The 22,019-nt window shown below is 40.2% G+C and overlaps 1 protein-coding gene across 1 annotated transcript; it reads right to left on the reverse strand.

Annotated features, from left to right (window-relative positions):
- Positions 1-2,388: 2,388 nt before the first annotated feature.
- Positions 2,389-18,801, reverse strand: rnd3b (Rho family GTPase 3b). Its single transcript, XM_043694146.1, has 5 exons — positions 18,469-18,801; positions 18,089-18,176; positions 10,006-10,115; positions 4,771-4,905; positions 2,389-3,611 (listed from the first exon to the last, which is right to left on the reverse strand). Exons 1-5 carry the CDS (start codon positions 18,610-18,612, stop codon positions 3,360-3,362), a joined length of 729 nt encoding a protein of 242 aa, XP_043550081.1. The 5' UTR covers positions 18,613-18,801; the 3' UTR covers positions 2,389-3,359.
- Positions 18,802-22,019: the final 3,218 nt, after the last annotated feature.

Below are 22,019 nucleotides of genomic sequence, written 5' to 3' on the forward strand. Positions count from 1 at the left end.
CTGCCAAATTTCCCATAGTGTGTAAGTGGATTAGCTATGGCAAATGCAGGGTTACAATGATGGGGTGGGATGGTCTTCAGAAGGTTGGTGTGGAGTTGATGGGTTGAATGGTTTGCTTCCACACTGCGGGGATTCTATGTTCAATTTGTTCTTCTACAACAATCCAATCATCCCAAGTATCAAGCTAGAAAATCTTCTCTGAACCACCTTCAAAATATATATTCTTCCTTAAATGAGGAGACCAAATGTACACACAGCATTTCAGATGTTGTCTCACGAATGTCTTGTAAAACTGAAGCATCCTTTTATGACGTTCAATTCCTCTCCCAATGAAGATGTTCATGAGGGTCAAGATGAGTCACACATTGATGACATAATTGGGTGTCTCTGTTTTTAAGAGGGCACCTGCTACTTACTAAAATGTGACCAATCCCATTGCAGAGAGCAGCAAAATCTATGCTAACACTTCAGTGCAGAACTGAGGAAGTGCAGCACTTTTGGTGGTATTGTTATTCAGATGCAAAAATAAAGCGAAGAACGCCCTGTCCATTCTGTGAGGTAGACATATGAGATCATGTCACACTCTCAAAGAGGAAGTTAGTTATATTTGATGTCTATGCAAATATTTATCTTTAGGGCAACACCACAAAAGACAATTACTCATCGGTGTCACATTGATACTTGGTGTACACAATGATGAACAGCTATGCGACTGCACCTTAAAACATATTTCATTGGCTGTAAAGCAGTTTGAGATACTCTAAGGTTGTGAAAGGGGTTATATAAATTTAAGACTTTCTTTCTATTGGGATCAGAGGGATTGTGTTGTTAACTGTCAATTATCATGCAATACACCTTGAAAAGACACACTCATATCACAGGATCAAGGCATGTGACCTCATGGTCTAAAGGTTCTCAGTCATTTATACTGGGGCCACTTGCACTATGACAACTTAGAAGAAATCTGCTCCACTTTGTATCTAAATTGCTCAGTATTATTCCAGACGTTACTTATGGTTGTAACCTACATAAATAACAGGCATTGTATTAAAAGTCTGTTGAATCTTTCAGTAAGTCTAATTTTGATGGTACAGGAGGAAACAAGTATCATCTCATCAGGTACAAGTACCCCACTAAGAAAACACTCATCACAGCATCGATGACAGATCATGAGAGCAAAAGCGAACAGAGGGGCTGTGTAGGGTATTTTAACTGGTCTCTGTTTTCTGCGAGGTGTAGCGGTGTTGGCTAGGGAGTGTTGAGTACATACATTTGGGAAGGGAGCAGCATGTAGATCCAGAATTTTGAAACATGCAGATATGAATCTTTCTTCAGTGCAGGAGGAGCTGGACTTGTCACTTTAGTGAACAACTGAGGGAATGCTGCAGTCAGAGCTCTTCCACTGAGCCCGCTCATCTAATTGTCTGATATTTTTTCTCCCTCCCCCCCCCCCCCAGGCACTAAGGAAGAGACTAGGAGTTAATATTTTGGCAGACTGGGACAAAATGAGCTTGAAGTCTACAATCACAATAATCCAGAGCTGGCTTTTTAAAATCTAAACAGATTTGTCTCATTCACTGATGTCTTCACATAGTTCTGGAATTGTTTACACTTCAATATATCCAATTGCCCTGACAAAAATAAAATAAAACATTCATTACACTTTTGCTTCCTTTGTGAATGATCATATATAGTTGTTCCCTAGTTATCGAACTTCCTGGCTCTGGAACCAACCTGTCCTTATTTTCTTTAGCAAAGACCTTCATAAACTTTAAACATGATTATTCAAACTCCAAGTAATCATTGTTCTGCTATCACAAGAACAGATGCAACTTGTGGCGCAGCATGGTGGCACAGTGGTTAGCATTGCTGCCTCACAGCGCCAGAGACTTGGGTTCAATTCCTACCTCAGGCAACTGTTTGTGTGGAGTTTGCACATTCTCCCCATGGTTTCCTCCCACAGTCCAAAACAAAAAATGTGCAGGCTAGGTGAATTGGCCATGCTAAATGCCCATAGTGTTAGGTGTAGGGGAATGGGTCTGGGTGGGTTACTCATCGGTGTGGACTTGTTGGGCTGAAGAGCCTGTTTCAACACTAAGTAATCTAATTTTGTCTATTGTCTCCTTATGGTAAGACCTGCTTAATTTCAACCTATTTTTGCTTCCATAAGACACAGGAGTGGTAGCAAGGCAATTCAGCCCATCAAGTCCACTCTGCCATTCAATCATGGCTGGTGGGCGTTTCAATTCCACTTACCCGCACTCTCCCCATAGCCCTTAATTGCTTGCGAGATCAAGAATTTATCAATCTCTACCTTGAAGGCATCCAACATCCCGGCCTCCATAAGCAACATATTATACGCGCAGATGAAAAATTATTAAACAAAACTGTGATCAGAGTTTTTTTTTTTATTTGGCAAAGAAATAAGTATTCTTTGTAATAAATCATAAGCTATAATAAGCTCAGATTAAAAATACAGTTTAGTGATCAGGTAAAGAAGAGTCTGCTCATTATAAACAGCTTGAATAATTCTAACTGGTGGTTTTTAAAACAAAGAATTATTGCAATAATTTACATCAATACTGGATTACATTTTCCAAGGAAAAAAAATACTATACTTCAATAAATACTGCCAAAAACATTTGAATGGACTTACAAGTTTCAACATTCAAAAGAAATTGTAAGACGTCTACAGTTTGAAAACATTTTATAATTTAAGTTTACAATACCTAATACAGAGAAGCTTTTGCCAGCCATTATATACCACCCTAAAGCATCATGATGCACCAATCAAAGCACTGTTTAGTGAGGAAACCAATTGTTCAGTGGTGTTCCATGGAGTGACCTTACTTTTTGCTGTGATGATGGACAAAGTGCAACTAAGCGCCCATTATATGTTCAATTTAGGACAATATTGCCCCCACCACAAGTCATTATCAATACAGCATCCTTGAAAGAATGAAGTATAAAATTGTTATTTTACTTGCTGTGTTTTTTCTTTCTCATCTCCCCCACCCAACAAGCTCTTGTGACTATTTCTGGTATGTGGCCCTCTCAAGTCTTTTGACTTAGCATCTCTCTATGACTTCCAGGGATTCAAAAGATTATCACTCTCTCAAATTCCGATGACAGCATCTACATCCATCTTTCTTTCAGATCATTCCACTTGGTGAACCCCGGGGTCCCACTCATAAAAAGGTGGAGGATATCTTTTCAAAAGGCTATTTGAGACACATTGGTATGTAAATGATGCTGTGCACTGCATGTGGTCCTTTCCTTTTCTGTCAAAAAAGCCTTTCATTCCACATCATTATAATTTCGTCTGACTGTGTCCATCTGCTCTCCCAACCTCACCATCCTCACATCACAGTGCAACTTCGAGCCTTGTCCTTTCGCAAATCTGGGGACACTGTGGATAGTTCTGGTCTGCTGGGGACATGTGAAATCCTTTTTGTGGCTCGTTTTGATTGGTTACGTTTGACGTTTTTGTTTGGCTTGTTTACGCAAGCTAGCGTTGCCACATGAAAAATGTCCCTTACGCTGTTCTCGGACGACAATGAAGAGCATTCTATATATGTCGCTGCTCCAATCTGCTTGGCCATGTTTGTACCCTGAAAAGACAGATTGTGATTTAATAATGTTCTCAAGCAGTACATTGGACATCATTGCATTTAAAATTACAATCATAGTGGAATCTTGAATCATCAATATAGTCAGTTGGCAATCAACCTTCTCAATAGAAAAATATAGCATAGAGTCAATTTGCTGATGCAGACTTTAGATGGGATAATTATTTGTGACGACAGAAAGTCAGTGGTCTATTTTTGAGGGGAGGGGCGATAGCAGCTGATTTCAAGGATAGGGACATAGTATGAAAAGAGAACACAATTAGCAATACCAGCTAACATGGGAGCCAGGAAAATGCAGTTACTATGGTCATGACCTTGCTGTAGTGTTGTAAGTTAACATTCAAATTTAATGAAATGTGTTCATATTTAAATATCTGCACAACATATAAATTCTAAAACTGCCAATGGACAACAATGTGGCATCATGCATCATTCCCATGAGCCTTCACATTGCAAAATAATTGTGTGTTATAACTAATGGTGCTGTTTGATATTCCTCATTCATAAATCAGCCCTTCATATAACAAGGACAATACTGAACCCAATCAGTGTGTGATTTAAAACTTTAAACATTACAAATAGTCTGTTGCGAGAATTTTGAGATTTCAAGCTGACTAGTATGCAGAAAAATTACTGCTGGTCAATTCACAGAATGCCTATGGTATAACTTTGTCAGAAAAAGGTTTATTTATTTGGCACTGGATCTTATTTATGGTGATGTAGCTCTCCCCCTTTATCACATTACATGTGCATTTTGCCATTATCACAAACCACACAAAGGGACAAAATAAAAAAATGACAGCTGCACAGCCATTGATAGGTAGTGTTTACATAATCATTGCCTCAGTATCATGTGGAACTTTGGCAGGTAGCAGGGCTAGAACTGGAATGGTAGACAACTGACGCACTTCAATTTACTTACAATACTATGACTTGCTTTGGGATTGATAGTAGCATCAGCGCTGCTAACTACACCAGGACCAAAGCACATTAATTAAAATAGGTACAACTTTGTTAATTAAATGCATTAAAGATTCTGGGATCACCATGCTCTCAAGCGCAAGTTTTAAAAAAAAGAGGAACACACCATTTCGTATCAGCACAATGGCTTTCATTAAAATCTTGAAAAATTGAAACTTACCTGATCATAGGACACAGGATTTTGTCGGTGACTGGACAGTTCCACTAATGTTGTCAGGTCTGTCCGCAGATCAGATTTGCAGCCAACTAACAAGGTTTTTGTGTTTGGGCAGAACTCTTGGATCTCACCTTTCCACTGAAAAGACAGGAAGCAGGACAACGAAATTAAAGTCCAGTTCTTTTCAAAGTCACTGTTTGAGGTTGCAGCATGCATTTCAGGGAAACATTAAACAAAGAACTATTCATCATTATTTAACAAGTGAAGGCAAGAGGTGGAATGTTAACACTTTGAATAATACTCGCCAAGTGCATAAAAGAGTAGTTAATTGCAGATGATATCAATAGTTTGGCTCAGTGATTATGAACAAAGCACAAAAGCTCATCATTGCAATATCACTCATACATAGACAGGGCTACACTATGGGCCTGAGTACCAAGAAGGGCCTTGTGGTCAAGTTAGATGCCAATTTGCATTGAATTGTTTACCTCAAAATGTGTACAATGCACAGCTGGATAAATATCTCAAAGTTCATTGCTTGCAAGCTGCTTGCAAATTACAGAATAATCGTCATACAAGTCACAATCTATCATACTTTTCTGTTGTTGTTACTGCTAGTGAAATGTACTCCATAAAGTGCCAATTCAAAACTATGTATTTGTTTCATCAATAATGTGTATTTGAATAATGGGTCTTCAAATTAGGAAAATTTTGAAAGGAATGCCATAAGAGTTGACCAAGAGATCCAAAAATGGATATAAAACCCAAGGAAGTATTAGGTGACTAAAAGCTTGATCAAAGATGTTAAAAAGGACCTTCTTAACAAGACAGAAAAAGAAGCTAATGGAGGGAACTTGGAAACCTAAACCCAAGAAGAGTGCAGATATTTTCTGGTGAAATAAAGGCAATGGGAGCAACACAGGTCACAAGTAGTGTAATTTGTGGGTTGGTGGAGAGGACTAGAAATGTTGATGTGAAGTTCAAGGCTTTTACAATTGAAGAAAGGGACATGACCATGGATTGTGTTCAACAAAAATTTCAAAAAGCAAAGCACTGACATCCATTCATCAATGCAAATTTGTGGGCTGTGGGGAATGACCAAGGAGTGAGACACAGATACAGGCAAAAGATTTTTGTCTGCATTCAGGTTTAAACACAGATGAGTAGAAATTGGGAAAACATCAAAATAGTTGAATCTGGTGGCAACAAAAGTACAGATGTGGGTTTCAGCAGAAACTGAACTGGGGTGGATGAGATGAAGGTACAGGGTATGTGGTGGAGAGGATATAGGGCTCAGAACTCTGTCCAGGGTCAAATAGAACATTTATGTTGCAAAGTTTGGTTCAGCCTGTGACAGTGACTTTGAAAGAGGAAGGAATAAGTGCATAAAATGAAACTATTATTAGTATTAATAAAATGGCCCCCATAAGATCAGAACTCCATATTCTACAAGTGAGTTTTGACAATTTGAATTCAGTGTTAACTCCTGTGGATACATTGCATTCTAAGCCATTGAGCAAGTGACTTCTCCAAGGCAACTGAACAACAGAAACAAATTTTAAACAAAATCAGCGTTGTATGAATCCTAAATGCACTAGTTGTAGCTCTAATGATGGATACACTTGCATTGCATTACCGAAGATAGTAAGATTAAGTGATAGCTGGATAAGTTAAGGCAATGTAGCAGGAACTAAGCTCAACCCCTCATCTGGCTCACACGATTTAATGTATTAATGATCCTAGTTGTGCTGAGAGTTGCCTGCAAATATCAATTTAAAAAACAGAACATATGACTACGTGAAATGAAATTGTGCTGGTGAAATAAAGTTACCAAATTCACATCAAGATTTTGTGTATGAAGGAAATGGGGACAGATCATGAGGAATTAGAACAAAAGAGAAAGTTTTGTGTCATTTGGATAGGTAAAAGAATATCATGACCAGAAATTGGATCAGACATTGTCTTCTTTCAGCTCGCCAGAGGGTGGTGGTTGATGGGAAATGTTCACCCTGGAGCTCAGTTCCCAGTGATGTGCCACAAGGATTGTTTTGGGGCCACTGCTGTTTGTCACTATTATAAATGATCTGGATGTGGGCGTAGAAGGATGGGATAGTAAATTTGTGGATGACACTAAGGGTAGGCAGAGTTGTGGATAGTGCCGAAGAATGTTGTGGGTCACAGAGGGAAATAGATAAGATGCAAAGTTGGGCTGAGAAGTGGCAAATAGAGTTTAATGCGGAAAGGTGTGAGGTACTTCACTTCAGTAGTAACAGGAATGCAGAGTACTGGGCTAATGGTAAAATTCTTGGCAGTGGAGATAGAACATAGAAAGGTACAGCAAAGAACAGGCCCTTTGGCCAACTATGTTGTGCCGAGATTTAATCCTAATGTAAAATATAGTAACTTAACCTACGCACCCCTCAACTCACTATCCATGTGCATGTCCAGCACTCGCTTAAATGTCCGCAAGGACTCTGCTTCCACCACCACAGCTGGCAACGCATTGCATGAACAAAGATCTGTGTCCAGGTGCATAAATCCTTGAAAGTTTCCACCCAGGTTGACAGGGTTGTTAAGGAGGCATATGGTGTGTTGGCGTTTAGGGAGATTGAGTTGCGGAGCCACAAGGTCTTGCTTCAGCTGTACAAGACATTGGTAAGGCTGCACCGTGAATATTGCATGCAGTTCTGGTCACTGCATTATAGGAAGGATATTGAAGCTTTGGAAAGGGATCAGAGGAGATTTGCTAAGAGGTTGCCTGGTCCGGAAGGGAGGTCTTACAAGGAAAGGCTGAGGGAGCTAAAACTATTTTCATTGGAGAGAAGGTTGAGCGGTGACTTAATTGAGACACATAAGATAGTCAGAGGGTTCGATAGGGTGGACAGTTGAAAGCATCTTTCCTCGGATGAAGGCTAACACGAGGAGACATAGCTTTAAACTGAGGGATAATAAACATAGGCCAGATATTAGAGGTAGTATGCTGGCCTTCATTACAAGAGGGATTGAGTATAGAAGCAAAGAGGTTCTTCTGCAGCTGTACAGGGCCCTGGTGAGACCACACCTTGAGTACTGTGTGCAGTTCTAGTCTCCAAATTTGAGGAAAGACATTCTGGCTATTGAGGGAGTGCAGTGTAGGTTCACAAGGTCAATTCCTGGAATGGCGGGACTACCTTATGCGGAAAGACTGGAGCAACTGGGATTGTATACCCTTGAGTTTAGAAGACAGAGGGGATCTGATTGAGACATAAGATTATTAAAGGATTGAATACTCTGGAGGCAGGAAACATGCTTCCGCTGATGGGTGAGGGGCAAACCACGGCTTTAAAAATACAGGGTAGACCATTTAGGACAGAGATGAGGAGAAACTTCTTCACCCAGAGAGTGGTGGCTGTGTGGAATGCTCTGCCCCAGAGGGCAGTGGAGGCCCAGTCTCTAGATTCATTTAAGAGTTGGATAGAGCTCTCAAGGATAGTAGAATCAAGGGTTATGGAGAGAAGGCAGGAACAGGATACTGATTAAGGATGATCAGCCATGATCATATTGAATGGTGGTGCAGGTTTGAAGGGCAGAATGGCCTATTCCTGCACCTATTGTCTATTGTAGTTTCTTTACTCAGAGTAATAGGGGTGTAGAACAGCCTGCCTGCAACAGTAGTAAATTTTCCAACGTTAAGGACATTTACATGGGCATTGGACATACACATGGATAATAATGGAACGGTGTAGGTTAGATGGGCATCAGATTAATTTTGCAGGTCGGCATGATGAGGGTCGAAGGGCCTGTACTGCGCTGTAACGTTCTATGTTCTGTCACAGATGGGCAAAGTAGGAGTGGAAGCTGCAGGTCACCCCGTAAAAAATGTAACATTTTGAATTCTATTTAGAACCGTTCCAATAGAGAACAGTTAAGAAATGTAATAACATCAACAATTTGAGAACATGGTGCAGAACAAACTGTTCCATGGAAAGGTAGGTCACCAGCCAATTTTTTTTTAAGACAGCAGAACAAACATTGCAACATGACTTTTTTTGGCCTCTAATTCTCAATGTTCCCCCTACCTTCACTCCAATGGCTTTAGCTTTAGAAATTTCTTATCAACATCCAATTATAGCATTCAAGATGAAATGTTATGCAGTAAAAATTTACAGTTTGACACTGCTTTAACAACTCTTAAATTTAAGTCAACTACTCCCCTGTTCTAATGCTGGATACCATTTAGGATGCGACTATTAAATATTTCCTTGACATAATTTGCCTTCTCACAAATACTGAAGATTACTCAGTAACTAGTTCACTGCTTTGCTCATGTACATGAAATCTTCCCAGTGACTCAGCCACTGATTTCGGGCTGCAATGAGGCAAAGTCCAAGGCTGTAAACAATTGGGAGCCCCTCCAGCAGTCAGAATTCAAAGCAAATGTACACAAAGCTGTTAGTCTAATGTTTATTAACAGAGACACAGCTGCCTTCTTACCTTTAGAACCCGAACACAAGGTTGTTGCATTCAGAGTGACACTGCATGTTATCACTCAGTCCCTCTTTCAAATTTCATTCAGGTTATTGGAAGCAGCAGACTTCAAATCCATTGGTTTTTGCTTGGATCAATTTTAGTCTGCTCTCAATCTTACAATACATTCACCTTCCTTCAGAATCTAATGCTTTGATTCCAATATTTTGTGCCTCCAAAGCATTAATTGCAAGCTTGAAGGCAAACTTGAAAGTTTTAGTCCAATTAGATCATCACGTTCCATTGAAGTCAACTCATTTCCAGGGAGTGGCATCCACACCCAAATGTGTGACATCACTGGAAACCGCAAGCCAGAGGATCAGTGTGGAAATTACCGAGAGAGAACTTTCTTCACTGGACACGTTTGCTACAATGTCATATAAAAGACATAGTACTATATATTCTCAATAGCTTTTCAGAAACTGTTCCAACCTGTCAGTATAATATTCAAGAACAGTAGGATAGAAAGAGGCATGTCTCCATGACTAACTTGCTAATCAAAAAATAAGGAGAAGGCAAGATGGCTAACTCAAGATTCTTAAGCAAGGGTGAGCTGTTCTATGCTGGGATACAACTCCGCTTGGTAAACAAGGTGTCAAGGAGTGTGAAATTGGTTCCTCTGTGGGTTATGACAACTACATTATTGAATAAAACAATATCCTTTTCTGTCAATGTATTTGTGTTGTGAATCTCAATTCAATTATGTATTAAGACAGCTGGTGGTGCACATACCTTCTTAAGTACACTGTCAAGTGTCTCTGGCCGACTTATATCAAAACAAATCAAAACAGCATCAGAATCGGGATAGGAAAGCGGCCGGACATTATCGTAGTAGGGAGATCCTGAATACAAAACAAATCCAAAATGTCAGTTGTACAGTAATCTTTTTGCAAAACACAATATTACAACAATATCACATCACAAAAAAAAAGTCTCATGCACATCATTTGCATTCTTCAGCTCAATATCTTTAACATACATTTACAAATATAAAATGCCCCAAGCAATTCACTGTAGGCACAACAACTTAAAACTAAGACAGCTCAGGTGAAGAATGCAATTTGAATCAAGTCTGGCAAGACAGACGTAAAGAACATTGGAAATGAGAGCCTTCTGAATCTTTAAATCTGCACATTTTCAAATGTACTATTGATGCTGAAAACAGTCCTTCAAATTCACACTACTTGAAGATAAGTGTTACTACATGCATTATTGATTCTACAGTATAGCAAAAAGTACTTGTATTTACATAGCACCTTTCACATCTTTACAAACTTCCAAAGGCCTCTTACTTCAAAAATGAAATTTTTTGAAATTGAATATTTTTGAAATATAAATTAGGGTTGCCTACTCCTTGAAATTAACCAAAACTCTTCCACAGTAGAGCACAAATTACTGGGTCCTGCTGCTGCCCAACTTCAGTTGTACTTATTCCCTGCTTCTTGATCATTGCAATTCTCTGAAATGCTGCATTTTTTGCTGATGTCAGAAATCTCAATCACACTGTCCAGGAATACCTCTTGAGTTTGCAACCTATTTTTGATACAGGCAGAGATGATAACTAATTTAGTTAGACCAGGCTATGGACTGGTACTAGGTGGTACTGTCACTCACCTCTTGGACACCTTTCTACATTCAAAGGGTGTTGCACAAATGTGAGTGACTGCCAATAGTATGGCTTCGTTCACTTCTGACAGTGCCAACACTGCACTGAAATGTCAGCCAAGACTGTACATTGAAATCTCTAATGGAATGGATTGAGGTTCAGTGGCAAGAACATTACCACCGATATTTTCATCCAATTTTGGCTGAAAGTTAAGAGCTGTCTAGCAAGTAAATCACATTCTCTCAACCCATTCCACTCCATAACTGCTCTCACCATCTGCGCACACAAGACATAATACAAAGACAGTTTTCTCTTGCTTCAGATACTGTGCAAACTAGAATCACTGTAGCACACAATAGATTATTTTTGCACAGAAGGCCATTGTAATTGTAGTTTGCCACAAATTCCTCATTACATCAAGATTTACAAGTGAAGAGGATTGTACTGTAAACCTTGGCAGCATGAGTAACTTGATTAAAATTAGGTACAGGGGACTCAACTTTGCTGAAAACCCTTTACAACCTACTTTTTGCACCAGCATCGTTATACAGATGGGGTATTTCAGCAATTAAAAAGACTTCAATTGCTTTGCATGCTATATTAAGGCAAGTATCAAAGTTGTCATCTTACAGCAGGAGATGCACACTTGTTCCACATGGTCCTTAAAATTGATTAAGATGGTCAAACTTACTATCCTTAATAAACAAATTGCTGGAAAAGCTCAGCAGGTCTGGCAGAATTTGTGAAGAGAAATCAGTTAACGTTTTGAGTCCAGTAACCCTTGTTCAGAACATTAACTCTAATTTCTCTTCTCAGATGCTGCCAGACCTGCTGAGCTTTCCCAGCAATTTCTGTTTTTTCTTTCCTGATTTCCAGCATCCCAGTTCTTTATCAACAATAAACATATCAACAACCCTCAACACTCAATTAGTTTTTCTCTAATCCAACACGGCTATTTCTGTTTATGCATTAGATCAGATATTTACTTCTTTACATGACAATGGAGTTTGGAAGTTTGATTCTAGCTTTATTTCCATTAAATAAGGTTACAGCTCTGAATTTTGGGCAATTTGTGAAAATGCTGTGCTGGAATAGATTAGATTAGATTACTTACAGTATGGAAACAGGCCCTTCGGCCCAACAAGTCCACACCGACCCGCCGAAGCGCAACCCACCCATACCCCTACATTTACCCCTTCTTACCAAACACTACAGGCAATTTAGCATGGCCAATTCACCTGACCTGCACATCTTTTGGACTGTGGGAGGAAACCGGAGCACCCGGAGGAAACCCACGCAGACATGGGGAGAACGTGCAAACTCCACACAGTCACCTGAGGCAGGAATTGAACCCGGGTCTCTGGCGCTGTGAGGCAGCAGTGCTAACCACCTGTGCCACCGTGCCGCCCATAAATACTTTTATGTCCAAGGCTGAATTTCATGACATGGCTGAAGGTATTTTATCTTTCTGTCAGTAAAGTGAATTTCTGATAAACAAGGACATTGGTAATACTACACGCAGTTCTTTCAATATCTATTGTAACACAGGGTGTGGGCAAAGGATGAAAAGGTTAAAAATCACTGAAGTCAAGCTCTGCAAGATTAACAAGAGACCAGCATAAAGGAACGTAATGGGCTTAAAATGGGAATCATGTTATTAACATTGATTGGACTGCCTGACTGATTTACATTGTGGGAATTAGCCCCCCCACATATCCCATTTGTTTCTTGTCAATACCCTTGCTCCTTGCATCATAATTTAGATTTAATGTCCAATCACATCGAACTGAGGATCTGAAATAAACAAATGGTTCAATATATTTTAAAGTTCAGTCTCATTAATTCCTTAAAAACTACAGAGATGATAATCATATTTGAGCTTCTATTGTACGGTGTGCTGCAGTTTGAGCAGTTGAAAAAGATAAGCGCATTCCGTAGATAGAACGTCAACCACTAGGAATTAAGTGGTTAAAGACCATGAGAATCTCCAACACAAGTGAAGTTGACAGCTCAAATCAGAGGTATGGGCTGCTGAACTGAAACATCCCATCTGTAAATCTAGTTCAATGTCCAGAAAGGAATGAACATTACATTGACTTTTTGGCATTTCACTAGTTTCTCACACGTCATAATTCTTACCCATTTTCAATTGGAGCTCCTAAACAGACACTAAAAGATATTAGTTTTGATTAGTACACAGTCCTGATATGGTGATGATCTGTGGAAGCACTCAGGTGTCAATCAACTAATTTTAAATGACATTAACATTTCTTTAAAAAAACCTCATTCTTTTAAAAATAAAAAAAGAGTACACCAAGAGATCTCATTTTTCATTATTTGTGCATTATCTTGTCTAGTTCAGTGTTTAAATATGCTTCACAAGTCATTTTTTTTCCTTTGCATTAATTACTAATCCTTCCAGCTGGTTATGTGGCCCAATTAGAATTTCCCCAGTGAAGCAAAAGCCAATTTACTTCAATGCTTCACAGAAGTTCCCCTGTGAAATTAAATGATACAATGAAAATATTGCCTGATCTTTCCTACTAATCACCTGAGAATAGCATTTAACACAGATTCACATGGCTGCTGTAAATGCCTTTAGCAAGAAAATAAAATAGGCACTCAAGAGTCCAAGTAACACCGGATTGCACTAATACTTTACAATCTCTTTTGTTATCTTGAAGCTTCAAGCAAAACTCTTGTAGCCCGATAATGGGGCACTTCTGAAGTTCAAATCAATGAAAAACAACTTATTTACGCAAGTAAGAAGTCTGCTTTGTAGAATTCAATCAAATTACAGGTCTGAAGGAACTGAATAATGCTTATGTAGTTCTTAAAACTAAACTGGGAATTGGGGTGGAGGTGAAAAATTCATCACTGATGATCAAAAGAATTTAGATTTAGGGAACTCTTGTGTAAACATGATAATATGCAACTACAGTGTAGCAGTTGAGCTCTCTAATGTGATGTATCAGAATTGGAAGCTTTAGGTTCTCACCTGGAACTTCAGTGAAAATAGTTCAAAAAATCTCCTCCCACTTCCATGTGAAGACACAAGGACAAATTTTAAAGACTTAATTCAAACTACAAGCTGGGAATTATGTCTACAAATGGCTAAGCAATATGCAATGAGTTGAAGAAAAATAATATAAAACTTTAGAACTGATAATTTGAAGTTGAACCAACTATACCACAATAAATCAATCAATGTGAGAGTGAGTTGGGGGGGGGGGGGGGGGGAGAGAAAAGAGAGAGAGTGGGGGGAGGAGCAGCATAGGGCATGGGTGCACAATGCATTAAGGTATAGTTTTAGCAACCCACACAAATTGTGTTATCAATAGATCAGCAACAGCCGCACTGAAATAGGGGCATACCACATTTTCTGCCAGAATACAAATGAACTTTTTTCTTAACTTTTCTTCAGGCTTACACTTCAGCTGCAACATATTAAATTCATACTAACACATTGTATAAGAGTTCCTCAATTTTTAGAGCAAAACAATGTTGCAAGAGGCCGCTTATCAAATTGTGTTCAGTCATCAACTAAGTGTAACTAGTGTGCAAACCTTCCAAGATGAAATAATTTGATCTGATTTGGATGAAATACAACTAGTACTGGAGCTGCGGTTTGGGTGTGGCAAATGTGTGAACATCTGTTCCTGTTCCACGTCGTACTTGCAAAGCACTAAAATATTACAGTAGAAAATTCAGAACCAATAGTGATTAACATGATAACGCAGCTATAAAAATCATCAGGTAAGAGGGCTTCCAAGCTACCTTACAACCATCAAGGCATTATACACACCATTTAAGAGTGATCCATTTACAACCATTCAAAACTACTAATTTAAGCAGTTGACATTCTAATGTCTTATCATGTACACACTGGCTAATTACTTCAAAGTACTGAAGATCAAAGAATCTTCAGCACACCCCACCATCCACACAGCAGTCACACCATTTCAAGATAGGATACGGCTCATGCTTTTTAAAGATCTTGCTGCCAGAATAGTGGATAAGAGAATATTGATTTGGACAGTGAGACAAGATAAGTGATCAAACAACTGCATCTGTCTGCAATTTAAAGGTTTATTTCTACATGCAAAAAAAGTTTGAACCTCTGTTCCAAAATAATTAGCTGCTGCCAGTAAAATGTATGCTCTTCATACTCTATGAACTGCATAGAGTCCAAGAGTTTATACATAAATTCCAAAATCTCGCCAGAGGATCAGTTTCAAAAATGCTATGCCTAGCTCATTACATATTTTGACCATCCGGCCAAAGTTACTCTGGAATGGTTTCCAAAAACATTATATTCATAGCCAAAAAGGACAACAATTAGAGTTGCTGGATTACATTTGAGTTTTGCAAAATCATCTCAATAACTTATTCTGCATGATTCATGTTCACAAAATTTTAGGCACGAACATTGAGATTTTTTCTGCAATTTTCCAGCATGAAAAATGTATACTTCTGAACAAATATTGTTAGCAAATCTATAGTTGTATCCTAATTTCCAAGAATAAAACTGTCATCTAATATTATAAATTGTAGCACTATATCTGCAATAAATAACAAGTTAGTCATTTTAGCAGCTCAAGAATCTTGTAATGGAATTATTTATTGTCATTTTTTGCACAACCACATTAGAAATCAGAGTCAATTCACATACCACATTAAACATCATTTCTAAAGCCCCCCCAGAAACTGATATATGTTCATTGTCATGAGGTTGTACAATTTCTAAACAAATACAATTTAATTACAAGCTTTAATGCAGTGTTTTGAGTGGTTTATTCTCAAACCATGAATTGTAGTGTGTGTATTTACACAAATGAGCCCATTTAACAAAGGACAGACCACCTTCCTGATCACTGCTGGATCTCAGACTTCAATGATACATCGCAGAACCCAATGTCAGTGCTCCTTTGAATTAGGGAATGACAAATGTAGAAATCTTGTTGTCTTGGGGTGTTCTGACCACCGAGTAAAGCTATCACTTTAGTATTAGAAAGCAAGGGCCCCAACAATAATCATCATCCGTGGTTTCATAAGTTGTTTGAAAGCTTTTGCTTTGTTTCAGTAGGAGATGTTTAATGTGTTTTAAACTATGTAACTGTGCTGGGTCATTAAATTTCCTAAGAGGGGCAGGAAATTAACTGGCCCATGATGGTCAATGCTGTGGAGCAGGAGAAATGAGCCAAGTATTATCTGGAACACTCAGATTATCACATGCAGTGGGAAGCATATCCAAGTCATTGATATTCCCAGTTCTTGAAGAAAAGTATCACCTTCAGAACTATATATTTTTTAAAATCAGCTTTAGGCAGGTATATTAAGACACTTAATATCTGCCCTATTTTAAAAAGTAAAAACCAAATGAACTGCAGATGCTGTAAATCAGAAAAAGAAACAGAAATTACTGGAAAAATTCAGCATGTGTAGAGAGAAATCAGCATTAACATTTCAGGTGGAGTGATCCATCCTCAGAATCTCTCTCTCTCCACAGATGCTCCCAGACCTGCTGAGCTTTTCCAGCAATTTCTGTTTTTCCTTTCTATTTTAGTAAGTGTTTTTTTTTCAAATGAGAAGAATAATCTAAGCACACATTAAATTTTATATTTTATTACAATAAAACCTGAGTGCCCAGTCCAGGGTGCCTCAAAACATTTTTGAAACCAAATCCTCTGACTACTCTCCACATTGTTAGTTGTTAAGGCACCTAACCTAGAGGAAACAGGTGTACAGCTAGCTAATCAGATAAACATTAAAACTGACTTTGTGTTTTTTAAAAATTATTATATAATTTAGGCTAATAGGATGTAAACCTACTGCATGAATTTTGATATCAGAACCTAATGATAGGCATAATTTCAAAATTAAGATCACCTTGCCCAAAAGGAATCAGGTATTGCATAATGAGTTTCATTATGTTTGGTTTCATACAGTGGCAGAATTAAGAAATATGATTAGGAGGAATTTCATTCCTGTCCAAATTAACAAATCATATTGCACACAATTCGGGTTTTGACTTTAGGATAGCAAAGATGAAGGATTGTGTAAATTGTGGAGTCATTAAACACCTCCCTTCTATGTAGAGCGACATTGTGGAGAGAGAATACAAATAGCGACTGATCTTTACAGGGGGCGACATTGTCTCTCAGCCGCTTACTTGGATTTGAGATGCGAGCAGTTCTTGATGGCTCGTCAACACAATTCCTGACATACCAGTCTGGAAAGGAAACATTCCAGCGCTGTTGGATCACGGAGATGAAAACCATTTAAAGAATAGTTAAATGGACACAGGAGTCTGTAAGCAATCAAACTCCCTTGTGTTCAATTCGCCTCAGCGCTTTGATGCGCCCTTACAGAACAACACTTCAATGCCCGCAAATTCTGGATGAAGAATTTGGGACCATCGCACCATGATCGCTTCCCGAATTCTTCGAAACTGCAACATAATCGTTGCACGAAATACGCCCACTTGGGGGGGGGGGGGGGGGTGGATTTTACCATCAGTATAATCTGTAAATAACGAGAGCGTGAACGGGGCTGCGGTGGATTGATGTTTTCCGTGACTGGAGGTGAAATTAAATTCTTGCATAGATAAATCCATCTCTTTATATTCCAAGAATGCGGCTTTTATTTTTATTACAAACGTTCCACGTTTCTGAAAAAAAGAAACCTCCAGGGGAGTAAGAAACTGGCATCTTCCCAATTTAGCCCTCCCCTCCCGCTGTGCCTCTAAATGCTTCTCGATTAAACCAGAAAACCGAAAGGAATGCACATTCCCCGATCTCAATGCTTTTGAATGGAAAGCCAGACAACTGCAGCAGCGCGCCAGGCAGGAGGAACACTCCCGTCTCTCGGCGGGCCACCTATTTTTAAGATCCTCATCATTAGAAAGCATTGTTAGACCAACCTGCCTTTACACCTGGAACGACGAGAGAATTCGATTAAACTATCCGCTGCATAAACCCCACCACGTACTAAAATCAGCCCTAAGTTGTTCAAAAATAAAAATCTACTTGGAATACCAGTTTCCCATTAGACCGGGAATAAAACACCACTGGCTCCCTTGACGGTGAATGGACAGGTTACTGAACCGGTTACGGCTCGATGAAAGAATCGCGGCTGAAGTCTCTGGAAGGTGTTTAACACGCTGATTTGGGTTCACACTACAGTTCCTGGATCTCAGATGTTCCTTACCTGAAGTATCCCAGAGACTCAACTCTATCCTTTGTGTTTCAATTTCAAAGCTGGCTGTGTAATTCTCGAAGACAGTGGGCACATAGCTCTGGGCACAAAGAAAGTAAAACACACTAAAACATTTTGAAAACGGATGGCGAAAGAAGAACGCAAGAAGCAAAACGAGCAAGTATTTAAAACAATCGCACGTGTAACATTCGTTGTGAAGAAGAACAGAAAAGTTATTAAATCGAGTAAAACGAATCCCAGCCGTAAAGTTGATTAGGGGATATATGTTAAAAATGACAAAATTAAAAACGCGTCGGATTCTTGGAGAAACCGTAACTCAAAAGGAGCGTAAATCATTTCACACAGGCACTCAGTCAAACACAGCAACATACCTCCGGGAAACAATCCTTCGCAAAAACGTGCAGCAGAGCGGTTTTTCCACATTGACTATCTCCCACCACAACTATTTTACATTTCACGGTTTGATTATCCATTGCGTTTTTAGCAAGCTTTTGACTTGGCCTTCTTTCCTTCATTGACGTGGATTTGGAGTGAGGGTTAAAAAAAACACAAATTTCGCCGGCTTGCAAAACGCTGGCGACAAACAGCCGATTAAAAGTAGAAGGTGATGGTAGGAGCGCTGCTGACTTTCTCTGGACGGAAAGCGGAGGAGCCTTGCGGCTTATATCTACCTATCTGCCCTCCTCCACTACACTGAAAGCACCAACCACAACTGCTGCAGCTTTGAGTTCGTGCACCTCCTAATATAACATCTCCAAGTCCGTGGGGACCTCTGGGCCAGCCCCGTTCAGTAACACAGGCTGAGGGCGGAGCTGGAAGCAGGCTGGTGTTTGTAGTCCAGAAGCACAGCCTCCTCTATTCCCAGAGTGAAGCTCCGAACTACAACCCTCTCAATGTACGGCACCGACCGATCCCGCCTCTTCCCACCGCTGATTGGACCCTCGCTCACCCCATTGAGAAGACGCGGGTCCCTGCCGGCTTTCCCCAACGCCGATTGGCTCAAGGTGGGATTGTGACGCCACACTAGCGCATTATCATTGGCTGCCTTACTTGTCAATCGGGGGAGCCACCTTGCCCAGAATCCGGCGGTCTGCTGCCGGCCCTTGTTCCAGTTCATTGATCCAGTGCCGCTCAGTGCAGGGAAAGGGGGTCATCTACTCATAACCAACTGAATGTTGCAACCGCAGAATTTCCAGTTTCTTTCCCCGTTGCGATCCAAACGAGCTGGACTGCAGCTTCATGGATTCCACATGTTACCATTTCTGTCCTACTCTTAACCCGTTCAGAGATCAAATGTTTCTGCTCTGGTTCAATTCCGAACACATCTTGTTCGTGCCGCGGTAGTGTCCCTATTTCTGAGCCAGGAGACCTGGGTTAAAGTCCCACCCGCTCCAAAAGTGTGCAATAACATTTTGGTTTATTGCATCTATCCTGATATGAATCCGGGGTTATCTAGAAGAGTGGAGAAACCTACGCGCATAATAAATTGGAAATGGTAGACTGCTGCTATGCTTAAGTAACGCATTGAATGGGCGTTGTAATGTCAATGGCTTTCAGATCATCTTCCTAAAGTTATTTCTCACACTAGAAAGTTTAGATTTACTGTGCGGAGTTCTTCCAGCAAAAACTGACGTATTTACTTCTAATCATCCGTTCTACTTGTAAAAAATGTTCGATTGTCTGGATCTGTAACACCAAGCTTCGCCTGTTGGTCTCATCGTTCGGTTGTATCATTGACGCGGAAGATAGTGGAGGGATTTAGAAAAAAAATGTAATTTAAAAGAAACATGATTGGAATACACGGCATTTCCCGCCGCGTCTTAAATGCAGGAGAAGTCAAATTCAGACCAGCCCTGTAACCCTTCCCTAAGGGTCAAATTTAGACGGGGAAACCTTATTGAGAGTTGAAACGCTAGTATAACAATAGTCCGACAGAAATAACCGTTCCCTCCCCGGATATATTGTGCCACAGTACAGTACGGGGAAAGGGGCAAACTGAAAGTCCCTAAGCATTTTAATCTGACGCCCTCTTCAGTTTAAAATAAAATCTGTTTGTAGCTGGAGTTGAACAGAGTAAATTAGACGCTCTGTTAATTCGTGGAGCGAGGCGATGTATGTACAGAAATCTGCTAAGAAGTGTAATAATACAATAATAGTGAAGAGATCTGGCTTTGTCTTTGGCAACAATCAGAAGCAAAAGTGGAAAAGAATTATTGGAGCGAAACACTTCGGTTGGAAGTCACACCGAAAGAGGCACAACAAAGAAATGGACAGTAAAAGCTCAAAACGGAGGTCAGGGAGTGTGAGATCAAAGAGCCGCTGGTTTTATGCTGATATTAAAACAGCAATGTAGCACTGAGAACGCCAGGGGGGTCAGGGAAATTCCCGCTGATAAACTCTGGGCGGGATCTGTGGAACAATAAGGCTGCTCAATAATCTATTTTGAGGAGGCGGGGAAAGGAACAAATTTCACTGGAAGTGACTGTCTATTTTCCATGACGGGAACATATGCAAAGTTTAAGCAGGATGTTTCTGGAATTCCGATTGATGGGCGGTTCTGTCATTAAATCTATATCGGAAGTGCGAAGACCGTGAACATTACCAGCTCCGTTTCATTCAGTTTAAAGCGGAAGGTGCGCTCCCAGCGGCTATTTCTTGCCGGGAACGGGATTATTAGGAACAGATCACACAAGGGGTGGGTCACACGACATATCCTGCTTTCCCCCGTGAACTGTCCACCCTCAGTCCTATATTTCGTGAAATGTCACTGTATTTTTGCAGTTATTTTACCCGACAACACCCCGGTGTTTCCAGCAATATCTAACTCTTACAATTACAAATGTTTGGATTAAACGAAAAAAAATCTTGTATTTGTGCTCAGCCTTGAATGACGTTCGACACAGTGAAATACTCCGGATGTATAGTTATTGTGGTAAACTTAACAAAGTTTGTCCTTAATCTATTGCACAACAGACTCCCACTAGCCGCGGTGTGTGACTGAACCGGTTTGTTCGATTGGGAAACATTTCTGGAGAAGGTTCTAAGGAGAATAGGTCGCACGTTTTGGCGTAGCAAGGATTTTGTCAAAGTCTCACAACTGACCAGTCCGCTACACACCGTTTAAGCAAGAATGTAAAGCCACTAGGGTGGGTGCAGTTTGCAAGAATTGATTCATGGTTGAGGACTTTCAATTTTGTGGCTAAATTGGAGAAAGTGGGACTGTGCTCCTTGGATAAAGGCGGGGATGAGGGGAAATTTAATAAATGTTAAAATCATGAGGATTATGAAAAAAATAAATTTGGAGAAATCTCTCTTTCGTTGATCTAAATCCAGAGGGAACAGCTTTATGGTGATTGGACTTCAGGAAACAGGAACAAGGCGAAACTTCTCTGCATGATTTGGAGATGCCGGTGTTGGACTGGGATGTACAAAGTTAAAAATCACACAACACCAGCTTATAGTCCAACAGGTTTAATTGGAAGCACACTAGCTTTCGGAACGTTGCTCCTTCATCAGGTGATAGTGGTGAGGACTGCAGATGATGCAGATCAGAGTTCAGATCTGGAAAAAAAACACAGCAGGTCAGGCAGCATCTGAGGAGCAGGAGATTTGACGTTTCAAGCATAAAGGGAACGGTGTCTGGAGGCACCCAGAAGGAAGGGCAGGCTGGAGCGGAGCAGACGGCAGACAGCGGGGAGGTGCAGCAGCCGATCCAAGCTCCTTCAAGACAGACGGAGGAAATGGAAGAGGAGGGATCAAAGGAGGCAGAGGACTGGATTACTGTCGAAAGCAGGAAGAGGAAAACTCCCAAAGCCACCCAGCGAAGGGGGAAGCGACACCTACATGACGAGGATACAGGCAGCTCTTCCGACGGTGAGGACGGGCGCAAGGAGGGTCGTCACCAGAGGAAGAGACAGAGCGC

Source organism: Chiloscyllium plagiosum, chromosome 7 (genome assembly GCF_004010195.1).
Source record: "Chiloscyllium plagiosum isolate BGI_BamShark_2017 chromosome 7, ASM401019v2, whole genome shotgun sequence".
NCBI classification, from domain to species: domain Eukaryota; kingdom Metazoa; phylum Chordata; class Chondrichthyes; order Orectolobiformes; family Hemiscylliidae; genus Chiloscyllium; species Chiloscyllium plagiosum.